Consider the following 12,728-nt stretch of genomic DNA (forward strand, 5'->3'; position numbering starts at 1 on the left):
CTACCACTCTAGATCAGCCCATCACCTCTTGCATGGACTATAGCAATAGCCTCCTAATTGGTCTCCATGCCCCTCTGATATATTTTCCACAGGGATACAAAGTGATTTTACTAAAGCATAGTTCTGATCATGTCACATACTTACCAGCCACCCCCAACTCAATAAAATTACAGTGGCTCTGTAAACTCTAGGATCAATCAATCAATAAGCATTTATTATGTGCCTATTGCATGTGCTAGGTGCAGGGGATACAATTCAACAGAATGAAACAATCACTACCCACAAGGAGCTTACATTCTAATAAGGAAGACAAGTATACATACAAGTATATGCAGAACAGAGAGAATAAGGACAAATAAATACAAAATATTCAAGTAAAAGATAGCTGGAGAGGAAGGGCACTAGCAGTTGAGACAAAGTTATCAACCATTAACTCCTATATAGAATGTAAAAGTCTTCATAGCCTAACCTCAATGTATCTTTCCAGCCTCATTACATGTTAGTATCAATCATGAATTCCAAGATCTAGTCAAAGTAGCTTTTGAAATTTTCTCTTACACACAGTGGCACTCTCCAAAGTGCATGCCTCACACTGTCCCCTTTACTTGGAAGGCACTCCCTCCTTACCTCAGCTTCCTGTAATCCCTAGTTCCTCTAAGATTCAGCTAAAAAACCACTTTGTACAAGAAACCTTTCCTGACCTCCCCAGCTGTCAATGCCTTCTACCCCAAAATATAAATTTTGTGTCCGTGTGTGTGTGTGTGTGTGTGTGTGTGTGTGTGTGTGTATACATGTGCCTGTGGTCTCTTCTGTTCAAATGAAAGTCTCTTGACTTTCGTTTCTGTATTGCTATATCTTTGTATTCCTATACCTAACATAATTGCCAGTAAATAATAGGTGATTAATAAATGTTTGTTGATTGATTGATGTTGGTTTACAAATCAGTTTCATTACTTCAGACATGCCAAGTATAGGTTCCCACTGCACCAGTTATCCCAGCTCTAATCCAAATTTCAATCTTTTTTGCTTCCTTTAGTCACTCAACCTAATAAAGTAAAACATTCTCTGAAATTTTTCTTTTACTTTGGAGAACTACAATTTAACTATATCATCAAATGCATGCATATGAAGAGCAAGATTCACAAATTCTCTTACTTTTGTAAGATAGTCCACTTTCATGTTGTCAATAATTAGGTTTTTCTGGGACAGCTCTATTTTCAGCAACTGGATGTTATGAAGAAGTTCTTTTCTTTCAATAACCTGCCTTGTGATTACGGTTTTCCCCTCTCTTTCTTCTGATGAGGAAATTTCATCCGTAGGCACTGTGGTTTCTAAGCTAATATCTTCAGATTCTAGAGAACTAGAGATGTTGACTCTTTTTAATTCTTTAGGAACTTTTCGTGACATCTTTGCTGCTACTGATGGATTTCCCTTCGCAACTTTCAATTTAAATATCCTGCAGATAAAAAAAATTAAGATTAAATTTAAATCTACCACAAAACATAAATACATATCTAAAGTACATAATGGATAAGATATTAAATTTGTCCTTAACATAATTTAACTACAGGACATCTCTAAGTTACTGCTTGAAAAATAACTATGATTAAGCAGTAAACTGGTGTGCAAAATGCAAAGCAATCATTTTGTGACAGCAATGTTTGTGTGTGTGTGTGTGTGTGTTTGTGTGTGTGTGTGTGTGTGTTTTCACTTCTATGGATGACCTATGCTCACTGAGGACATTTTTGTCTGTTTCCCCAGAGCTTAGCATAGTTCTAGGGACTGAACTAATACTTAATAAATTAATGTTGATTGGTTGACTGGTATTCCTTCTGAAATGTCAAGCTTGCATCAATCATATTGGAGTGGTCTTTGGTATACAGCCACCAGGTTAATTTTACGAAATCAGAACTTTATCACATTACCCAACTCAAAAATCTTCAACAGCTGTTTGTGGTTTACAGAATAAATTTGAGTTCCTTAGCCTGGAGTTTATGGACAATTCAGTTTAAGGACAATTCGGTCCCAGGCTAACTTTTCCATCCTTTTCTCTCACAACTTCAAAATCGCTAATACAATGACTAGTTCTCACCTTTCTGATGCTTCCCTGTTCCTATCTGCCTAGCCACAGCTTGTTCATCCTATAAAGTAGTGTTCAAACCCCTCAGAGAGGACTGCTCTGGTCTTTCCCACCTCCTTAATCCAAACCTTTCCACTTTTCTGCATCAGTTACTGGCCCTTAGAGCATCCTGCCTATACATACGTGTGTATGCGTACACCCAGACACATGTCACCAGTGTGACCATAGGCCGATCTACACAGAAAGCTACATATAGATCTACATCTCCATATATTTGCTGGAGGCAGCTTGGTGGCTCAGTGGATAATGGGCTAGGCTCGGAGCCAAGAAAACCTGCGTCCAAACCTGGCTTCTGACACGCCTGCTGTGGGACCCTGGATCCAAACCTAGCTTCTGACACGCCTGCTGTGGGACCCTGCGTCCAAACCTAGCTTCTGACACGCCTGCTGTGGGACCCTGGGTCCAAACCTAGCTTCTGACACGCCTGCTGTGGGACCCTGGGTCCAAACCTAGCTTCTGACACGCCTGCTGTGGGACCCTGGGTCCAAACCTAGCTTCTGACACGCCTGCTGTGGCACCCTGGGTCCAAACCTGGCTTCTGACACGCCTGCTGTGGGACCCTGGGTCCAAACCTGGCTTCTGACACGCCTGCTGTGGCACCCTGGGTCCAAACCTGGCTTCTGACACGCCTGCTGTGGGACCCTGGGTCCAAACCTGGCTTCTGACACGCCTGCTGTGGGACCCTGGGTCCAAACCTGGCTTCTGACACGCCTGCTGTGGCACCCTGGGTCCAAACCTGGCTTCTGACACGCCTGCTGTGGGACCCTGGGTCCAAACCTGGCTTCTGACACGCCTGCTGTGGGACCCTGGGTCCAAACCTGGCTTCTGACACGCCTGCTGTGGGACCCTGGGTCCAAACCTGGCTTCTGACACGCCTGCTGTGGCACCCTGGGTCCAAACCTGGCTTCTGACACGCCTGCTGTGGGACCCTGGGTCCAAACCTGGCTTCTGACACGCCTGCTGTGGGACCCTGGGTCCAAACCTGGCTTCTGACACGCCTGCTGTGGGACCCTGGGTCCAAACCTGGCTTCTGACACGCCTGCTGTGGGACCCTGGGTCCAAACCTGGCTTCTGACACGCCTGCTGTGGCACCCTGGGTCCAAACCTGGCTTCTGACACGCCTGCTGTGGGACCCTGGGTCCAAACCTGGCTTCTGACACGCCTGCTGTGGGACCCTGCGTCCAAACCTGGCTTCTGACACGCCTGCTGTGGGACCCTGCGTCCAAACCTGGCTTCTGACACGCCTGCTGTGGCACCCTGGGTCCAAACCTGGCTTCTGACACGCCTGCTGTGGGACCCTGGGTCCAAACCTGGCTTCTGACACGCCTGCTGTGGGACCCTGGGTCCAAACCTGGCTTCTGACACGCCTGCTGTGGGACCCTGGGTCCAAACCTGGCTTCTGACACGCCTGCTGTGGGACCCTGGGTCCAAACCTGGCTTCTGACACGCCTGCTGTGGCACCCTGGGTCCAAACCTGGCTTCTGACACGCCTGCTGTGGGACCCTGGGTCCAAACCTGGCTTCTGACACGCCTGCTGTGGGACCCTGCGTCCAAACCTGGCTTCTGACACGCCTGCTGTGGGACCCTGCGTCCAAACCTGGCTTCTGACACGCCTGCTGTGGGACCCTGCGTCCAAACCTGGCTTCTGACACGCCTGCTGTGGGACCCTGCGTCCAAACCTGGCTTCTGACACGCCTGCTGTGGGACCCTGCGTCCAAACCTAGCTTCTGACACGCCTGCTGTGTGACCCTGGGTACGTCACTAAGCTCTGTTTCTCCAACAGTAAAATGAGACTCCCAACAGCACCGGCCTCTCAGGGTTTGTGAGGATCAAATGAGATAAGACACGTGACGCCCTCAGCAGCGTCTAGCACATACACATGTTATTACCGGACTTGAAAAAACAATCCAGGGGAGCTGAGTTCAATCCTGCTTCCATCTCTTCCCCAACAGGAGACGGGAAGCCTCTTACCCCACCCCCCGGCCTCAGTTTCCCATCTATGGGAATTGTACCAGCACCTACTGCCCAGGACTTCTGTGATAAGGCAGAGCACCTCTCAAAACTCAAAGCTCGCCTGGGGGGAGCCCTCCCCAGACCCTCCTTAGGTAGCCTGCAGTCACCCTCATGGGACAGTACGCTCCTCGAGGGCAGGGGCTGTCTTCTGCCTCTTCTTCTAGGCCAGCGCCTAGCCCGGCGCCTGGCACGTATGCAGGAGGCACTTAATAAATGTTCCCTGACTCGAACTGAACTGAGTTGAAAACAACCAAGGGAGGCCTCCGGGCCTGGCCCGTTAGAGAGATCGCAGACTGTGGGCAGGCCGGGGCTCGGGGCACATAATTACCATGCACTGAAGGGCGGGAACCCTCGGCGCCGCTGCCGCCGACTGAGGCCTCCGTGGCTCCTCAGTGTGGCCTCTCCGGGGGTAAGCTGTCACCAGGACGACCGAGCTAGCACCGGTGAAACAAAGGAGGAAGCTGCAACCTGCCGGGTTCTCGAGGCATGAGAAGCAAGCCCGTTAACTAGAAGCCGCGGGAAGCAGCGGGGCATGCCGGGAAGTGGAGTTCTTAGAAAGGCCCTCTCCTAGACTCCTCCCACCAGACTGAGAGCGTAGGAAGGTAGTGAGGCATGCCGGGAAGTGGAGTTCTTAGAAAGTTTAGCCCTACGCTTGCCCACCCGAGAGAACCACTTCTTCGATTTCTCCCGCGATTTGTAGAGGAGGAAGGCAGCGGGGCATGTTGGGAAGTGAAGTTCTTAGAAGTCCTCAGGCTAGCCAATCCGAGACCACCCTCTCTGATGCGGGAATGTGGGTTTAGCCAATCGCCGCGGCCGCCGGAAGGGCCTACTGCTTGAAGGCGCGGAGTTTGCCTCCCGCTTCCTCCCCCCACCCCCCCCCCGCCTTCCCCGGGTGCATTTTAATCGTTCCTGGCGTGGAGTTTGCTCGCTTTTCGCTATTCAACTTGGCCTGCCGGGAGGCCGGCCCGCCTAGCGCCATGCTCAAGTCCAAAACGTTCTTGAAGAAGACCCGGGCGGGCGGAGTGCTGAAGATAGTGCGGGAGCATTACCTGCGCGACGACATCGGGTGCGGGGCCTCGGGCTGCCCCGAGTGCTGCAGGGCCCAGGACGGGCCGGCGCTGGAGCCTCGGCCACGCGCCCCCGAGAGCAGCCTCTGCCCGCAGCCCCACTACCTCCTGCCCGACACCAACGTGTTATTGCACCAGGTACCTCCCGGGGCCGGGAGGGAGGCCTCAGCTGGCGAAGTCTCCCCGCCGGCGGGGAGGAGGGCGCTGTTGGGATGGGGACCTCCGCCTGAGCCCTTGGGAGATCTGGGTTCGAATCCCTCCACCCCCGCTTCCTTTGGGACTGTGGGCGAGTTTTACACAACCTCGTCAAATTGAGTGCGGAAGAGTTTAAAACTGCAAAGCAGATGGAAGCTAGAGGGTTTAAAAGTTACGCTTTCTACAGAACGGAAATGCCCTGTTTCTTTATGGTAAAGACCTTGAGACCAAGAAACAAAATGCGTTAGGTTTGGATGTGGGGACGTATTATCAAAGGTAAACTTGACTTTCCTCTGGGTCTCAGTTTCCCCATTTGTAAAATGAGGAAGATGGACCAGCTCTAAATCCTCTGGTTCCCCCTTTGACAATGACCTTCTGGGGCTTCCTTTTGGTTTGGGGTTTTTTCTCCGCTAATGAGATGAAAATTTCTGGATTTTGAGTTAAGATCTGAGTTGGAGTTTGGTTGTGATGTAGGACAAGTGCTTTGATCCTGGCCTGTTTCTTTATACTTAAAATGCGGGCATGGTAAAAGTGGCAGTGCACGCTTCGTTTGGTGGTGGTACTCCAGTTTGCTCATGCTCGGGAAGCATTGTGTAAATGTAACTTGGTGTTTTTAATTTCCTTGTTTGAAGTCTGGGGCCAGGGACCTAACTGGTGTAGTCAGAACGCCCAGCAGCTCTGGGATTCTCAGAAATTGCTTGAATGTATGTTGATTGAGTGGGTGATCTTCCCTAGCTATAAGGGGTCTATGCCAAATTTAGAGAGTGAAGTTCAAATGCCTTTTGACTAGTTTTTATTCTTAGGTTCAATTTTCATTATAAATGTTTAACTTTTAAAAAGTTAAGTTGGATGAGAAGGTATATTGCAAAAGTAGAGCATATTGGAAATAGGTATATTACAAGAGCAGAACAAAGTTATGACAAATGTTAACACATTTTTCTTTTTTAAGATTGATATACTTGAGGATCCGGTCATCAGAAATGTAATTGTGCTACAAACAGTTCTCCAGGAAGTAAGAAATCGAAGTGCACCAGTATATAAGAGAATCCGAGACGTGACTAGTGATCTTAGCAAACACTTCTATACCTTCACTAATGAACATCATAGGTAAGATAAAACTACCGATGTTGAAAGTGAAAAACAACTTCATAGGTATTGGAATGGACGGGAGTAGTAATTTGTAATTTTGCCAAAAGTAGAAGTAATTAAAATATTGTTTCCCTTCTAAGAATATCCCATCTCATCTGATCAGTTTTATATTCCAAAATGCTTTCACATATATCCTAACTTAATCTTCACAAGCATCTAATGAGATATGTACGGTAACTGTTATCTTTTTTCCCAGATGAGAAATTTGAAGTACACACATTAAGTAGTTTTCTTGTGCTTCAATACTAGAACCACGACCATCTGTCTTTGAGGAATCTTCTGACTGACACTCCTTTGGGTTTAAGCGTGTTTCTCCAGAGCTCCATATGTGCTTCCAAAATTTCTCTATAACTGACTTTTGGACAATATTAACTGAGTACTTTAAAAGTGGTTTTACCAAGAATTCTGAGCAAAACCTTAGTTGATAAAAAATGTTAGGGATGGACAGCTAGGTGGTGCAGTGGATAGAGCACCAGTGCAGGAGTCAGGAGGACCTGAGTTTAAATGTCACCTCGTACACTTGACACTCACTAGCTGTGTGACCTTGGGCAAGTCACTTAACCCCAGTTGCCTCATCTTGGGTCATCTCCAGTCATCCTGATGAATATCTGGTCACTGGATCCAGATGGCTCTGGAGGAGAAGTGAGGCTGGTGACCTGCACAGCCCTCTCTCACTCAAAACAAAGTCAAGTGTAAGTCATGTTATTATTTCTCTGATGGCATGGTCTTCTTCAGCAACAAAGGACGAACAGAGACATCAGATAGCAAAGGACCATGACATCAGGGAAATGATGATATGACTTGCACTTGACTTTGTTTTGAGTGAGGGAGAGCTGTGCAAGGTCACCAGCCTCACTTCTCCTCCAGAGCCATCTGGATCCAGTGACCAGATATTCATCAGGATGACTGGAGATGACCAGGATGCAATGGAAGACTCTGGCCCTTTTAGGCTAAGACCTTTTCAGGTACTCACTTTGAGTGAGGAATAGACCTCTTTAAGAAGTGAGTCAAGGGATGGCCCACTTTAACTGGAAAAATTAATTCTGCCTCTAACATGGTAAAAAGTATAAGACTAGGAAAGGGAGTCCGTTAGGTTTAGATTTTTTATCATAAGCCTTAAACATGGGCACTGTGTTATTGCTGGTATTAAAGTTATAATGATTTTTGTTCTTGGAAAACATGACAGTGCTTTTTAAGAAAATTATACAAATAAAGTAGAATGAGGCCTTGGTTACTCATTTACATTATGCTCTGTGTTTGTCACAGTTTCATAAAAATAATGTAGATAGAACATTGGCCTCAGTCAGAAAGACCCGGGTTCAAAACCTGTGTAAGCCATTTGCTGCCAGTGTTACCTTGGGCATCAGTTAACCTTACTGGGCCATGGTACTGAGGTAAGGAAATGGAAAATTCCTTCCAGTTCTAAACGGAGGACTAAACCTTCCCCCTCGCCCTTTTCTTTTGTGTGTGTGTGAATGTGTGAACCACTCTTCCCAAATTTCTTCATCATATCTGTTATTACATACTTAGTGCTGTTCTAGTAAAGAACACTGGCAAAACATTTTAAACCTTTGATTCCTTGCACTTATTGGAAACCTTGAACTACAGATCTTCAACTTGTATGCATTTTTCCATTGCAAACCTGATAAGATTTTGTTGGGAATAATATCATGTTAGGTAGAGAGGAAGGTACCAAGAGTTAGAAAGGCTTGGGTGCAAGAATCACCACGGCCTTTTGGCCTTGTGATGTGGCTGAGTGCTTTCGCTCTTAGTCCCAGGTAGCTCTTTAAGACAACAAGCTGTGGGCCAAGATGGCGGAGTAGAAACACACAAATACGCTAGCTCTGAACCCACAGCCCATGAAATATCTGTAGTAAAGAGCTGCCAATAAATTCAGGAGCAGGAGAAGCCACATAACAGCGGAGCGGATAAGATTTCTGTTCCAGAGGGACCTGCAAACCTCTCGCAACAGGTCCGTCGCGCTACAGATGCGGAGCCCAGCCCAGCCCTGCCCCGGCACCGAGAGGAGCAGATCTGAGCGGACTTCAGGGACGGGATCTCCAGCGGCCGCACAAGTCCCTCCACCCACAGGTGACAGGGGTTGGTGAGAAGGTCTCTTTGGTGGGTTGAGAGGGGAGTGGGGTGCCCCCATACTCAGGCCCCCTCTGGAGGCCACAGCGGAGGCGGGAGCAGACCGGGGCTCCCCAAACAGGCAGGAGCCTGGATCCATTGTTGAAGGTCTCTGCATAAACCCCCTGAGGGAACTGAGCCCATGAGGTGGCCCTGCCCCCACCTGAGCACCTGAACATAATCTCACACTGAATAGCAGCCCTGCCCCTCCCAAAGCCCTGAGGCTGGGAAGCAGCATTTGAGTCTCAGACCCCAAGCACTGACTGGGAGGATCCAGAGGCGAGGTGGGTGTGAGGAGAATATTCAGAGCTCAAGTCACTGACTGGGAAAATGCCCAGAAAAGGGAAAAAAACCAAGACTATAGAGGGTTACTTTCTTCGTGAGCAGGTTTCTCCTCCCCTCCCTTCTGATGAGGAAGAGCGGTGCTCACCATCAGGGGAAGACACGGAAGTCAGTGCTTCTACATCCCAGCCCACTCAATGGGATCAGTTCTGGGAAAAGGTCATAAAGAGCTCAAAAAATTTTCAAAATTATGTTAGAGAGGTGGAGGAAAAACTGGGAAGAGCAATAAAAGACTGACAAGCAAAGTATGAACAACAGATCAGCACCCTGCTAAAGGAGACCCAAAAAAATGCTGAAGAAAATAATACCCTGAAAAATAGGCTAACTCAATTGGCAAAGGAGGTTCAAGAAGCCAGTGAGGAGAAGAATGCTTTCAAAAGCAGAATTAGCCAAATGGAAAAGGAGATTCAAAAGCTCACTGAAGAAAATAGTTCTTTCAAAATTAGAATGGAACAGATGGAGGCTAATGACTTTATGAGAAACCAAGAAATCACAAAACAAAACCAAAAGAATGAAAAAATGGAAGATAATGTAAAATATCTCATTGGAAAAACAACTGACCTGGAAAATAGATCCAGGAGAGACAATTTAAAAATTATGGGCCTACCGGAAAGCCAGGATCAAAAAAAGAGCCTAGACATCATCTTTCATGAAATTATCAAGGAAAACTGCCCTGATATTCTAGAACCAGAGGGCAAAATAAATATTGAAAGAATCCACCGATCACTACCTGAAAAAGATCCAAAAAGAGAAACTCCTAGGAATATTGTGGCCAAATTCCAGAATTCCCAGGTCAAGGAGAAAATATTGCAAGCAGCTAGAAAGAAACAATTCAAGTACTGTGGAAATACAATCAGGATAACACAAGATCTAGCAGCTTCTACATTAAGGGATCAAAGGGCATGGAATAGGATATTGCAGAAGTCAAAGGAACTAGGACTAAAACCAAGAATCACCTACCCAGCAAAACTGAGTATAATGCTTCAGGGGAAAAATTGGTCTTTCAATGAAATAGAGGACTTTCAAGCATTCTTAATGAAAAGACCAGAGCTAAAAAGAAAATTTGACTTTTAAACACAAGAATGAAGAGAAGCATGCAAAGGTAAACAGCAAAGAGAAGTCATAAGGGACTTATAAAAGTTGAACTGTTTACATCCCTACATGGAAAGACAATATTAGTAACTCTTGAAACTATTCAGTATCTGGGTACTTGGTGGGATTACACACACACACATGCACACGTACACACTCATAGAGACAGAGTGCGCAGAGTGAATTGAATAGGATGGGATCATATCTTAAAAAAAATGAAATCAAGCAGTGAGAGAGAAATATATGGGAGGAGAAAGGGAGAAATGGAATGGGGCAAATTATCTCTCATAAAAGAGGCAAGCAAAAGATTTTTTTAGTTTGGGGAAAAAGAGGGAAGGTGAGAGAAAAACATGAAGTTTACTCTCATCACATTCCACTAAAGGAAGGAATAAAGTGCACACTCATTTTGGTATGAAAACCTATCTTACAATACAGGAAGGTGGGGGACAAGGGGATAAACAGGGTGGGGGGGATGGTGGAAGGGAGGGCATGGGGAGGAGGGTACAATTTGAGGTCGACACTCACAGGGAGGGACAGGATCAAAAGAGAGAATAGAAGTAATTGGAAGCAGGATAGGATGGAGGGAAATATAGTTAGTCTTATACAACGCAACTATTATGGAAGTCATTTGCAAAACTACACAGATTTGGCCTATATTGAATTGCTTGCCCTCCAAAGGGAGGGGGAGGGGAGGGAGGGAGGAAAAGAAGTTGGAACTCAAAGTTTTAGGAATAACTGTCAAGTACTGTTCTTGCCGCTAGGAAATAAGAAATACAGGTAAAGGGGTATAGAAAGTTATTTGGCCCAACAGGACAGAGGAGAGGATGGAAACAAGGGCAGAGAAGAATGATGGAGGAGAGAGCGGAGTGGTGATGGGGGCAATTGGAATGCTCCGTGTTTTGGGGTGGGGGGAGGGGACAAGGGGGGAGAAAATTTGGAGCCCAAAAATTCTGTGAAAATGAACGTTAAAAGTGAAATAAATAAATTAATTAATTAAAAAAAAAAGACAACAAACTGTGGATCTACAAGTGCTTATGCTAATTGTTAAGAGGTAGTGTCTGGTGCCAGAGAAATGGCAGATTGATCCAACTTATCCTTCCTGACTCCTCCCTGCCACCATTAAGGGCCATAAGATCTGGTGATTGTGCTTTGTTAATCCTAGTTTAAGCCTGCCCTGCCAATTTGGCCATGTTGGAAACTACTGGAGGATTTACAACAGAAACAAAAGAAAAAAGGTGGCCCTGGTGCCTGAAGAGGCCCACAGTTGTCTTGGGTAGCACCTAGGTGTTTCAGTGGCTAGAGCACTGGGCCTTGAGTCAGGAAGACCTGAGTTCAAATTTGGCCACAGACACTTGTTTGTGTGACCCTGGGCAAGTCAATTAACCTCTTTGCTTTAATCCACAGGACAAGGAAATGGCAAACCACTCCAGTATCTTTGCCAAGGAAATTCCTTGACCAAGGGGTTGAAAAAGTGGGATGAGTTAGACTCAGACTTCACTGAATGATTGAACAAGTAAAATTGTATGGCAGCTAGGTGGTGCAGGGGACAGAGTACTTTAACCTGTGTTGAGGTTTAAACCCAGGGACGCCAAAAACTGTTGGGGTTTCATGATGTGTTTTGGTAGAACTATCTAAAAGAATTCAGTCAGACCACCTCTAATTCGAGTATAGGCATTTATTGAGATTGACGCCTCTCATGAAGCAGGCTAGGTTCCAAGAAGAGCCAGCAACTTCAGAGAAAGCAAGATGGATTTTTATAGGATAAAGATGCAATTACATAACAGAAATTTACATAGAACATAGGAATATGATTAATGTTAAAAAGACAGGAGGCATTTGTTAAGGGATTAGGTAATGGAGGAGAAATTCCTGCCACAGTGGAACTGTGTATGCGATTACCCACAGTGCATACAGAGAAACTCATTTGTGGGGTATATATATAAGATAATGATATTATAATAAGCCTCTCTGCATCACAAGTTTACTCTAGGTCAGTTCTTTACTATTACTATGGAGGTGACTACTTACGGAAACTCCCTTCTATTGTTTTGGGGGGTCCACACCCTGCTTTTCTGATTGGCTGAGTATTGTGGTTGAGTGAATGGACACACCCTCTGTTTCTGTGGGAAATATGAGGAATGGATCTGGGGCCAGTGCCTAGGTGGAGGCAATAGTGCGTTCCCACTCCTGCTGTTTCTTTGAGAACTGTGAGTTCATGCACACAGCTGTTCTAGTGAGCAGTGAGGCATATATGGAGAAGTTAGGATATTGAGTGTCTGTGTGTGGGGTGAGGTGTGGCTAGGTAGACGCAGTGGGCCTGCTGTTCAGTGGGATGTATGAGGAAGCTAGAATATTGGGGCTGGGAACAGCTTTATGAGGATTTTATCACCTGGAGTCAGGAAAACTCATCTTCTGAATTCATATCTGGCCTCAGACTTCCTAGCTGACTCTGGGCAAGTCACTTAGCCCTGTTTGCCTCAGTATCGTCATCTGTAAAGTAAGCTGAAGTTGGAAATGGCAAATCAGTATCTTTGCCAAGAAAACCCTAACTGGTCAGAAAGAGTTGAAAATGACTTAAACAGTGAACAATAATACCATTC

General features: G+C 46.2%; 2 protein-coding genes across 4 annotated transcripts in view; one reads left to right on the top strand and one right to left on the bottom strand.

The window, feature by feature from the left end:
- PIBF1 (progesterone immunomodulatory binding factor 1) overlaps positions 1 to 4,716 on the bottom strand; it is a 331,775-nt gene extending 327,059 nt beyond the window's left edge. For all 3 annotated transcript variants that reach the window (XM_072622310.1, XM_072622312.1, XM_072622311.1), the window contains exons 1-2: positions 4,482 to 4,716; positions 1,156 to 1,456 (exon numbers count right to left, since the gene is read on the bottom strand). In XM_072622310.1, the coding sequence (XP_072478411.1) occupies positions 1,156 to 1,407 (252 nt within the window). In that variant the 5' untranslated portion in view covers positions 1,408 to 1,456; positions 4,482 to 4,716. The remainder of the gene's footprint in view (positions 1 to 1,155; positions 1,457 to 4,481) is intronic.
- Positions 4,717 to 5,026: 310 nt separating this feature from the next.
- DIS3 (DIS3 homolog, exosome endoribonuclease and 3'-5' exoribonuclease) overlaps positions 5,027 to 12,728 on the top strand; it is a 42,802-nt gene continuing 35,100 nt past the window's right edge. Inside the window, exons 1-2 of the mRNA XM_072622309.1 lie at positions 5,027 to 5,358; positions 6,365 to 6,522. Of these exons, the coding sequence (XP_072478410.1) occupies positions 5,131 to 5,358; positions 6,365 to 6,522 (386 nt within the window). The 5' untranslated portion in view covers positions 5,027 to 5,130. The remainder of the gene's footprint in view (positions 5,359 to 6,364; positions 6,523 to 12,728) is intronic.

This window comes from Notamacropus eugenii, chromosome 6 (genome assembly GCF_028372415.1).
Source record: "Notamacropus eugenii isolate mMacEug1 chromosome 6, mMacEug1.pri_v2, whole genome shotgun sequence".
Taxonomy (NCBI): Eukaryota; Metazoa; Chordata; class Mammalia; order Diprotodontia; family Macropodidae; genus Notamacropus; species Notamacropus eugenii.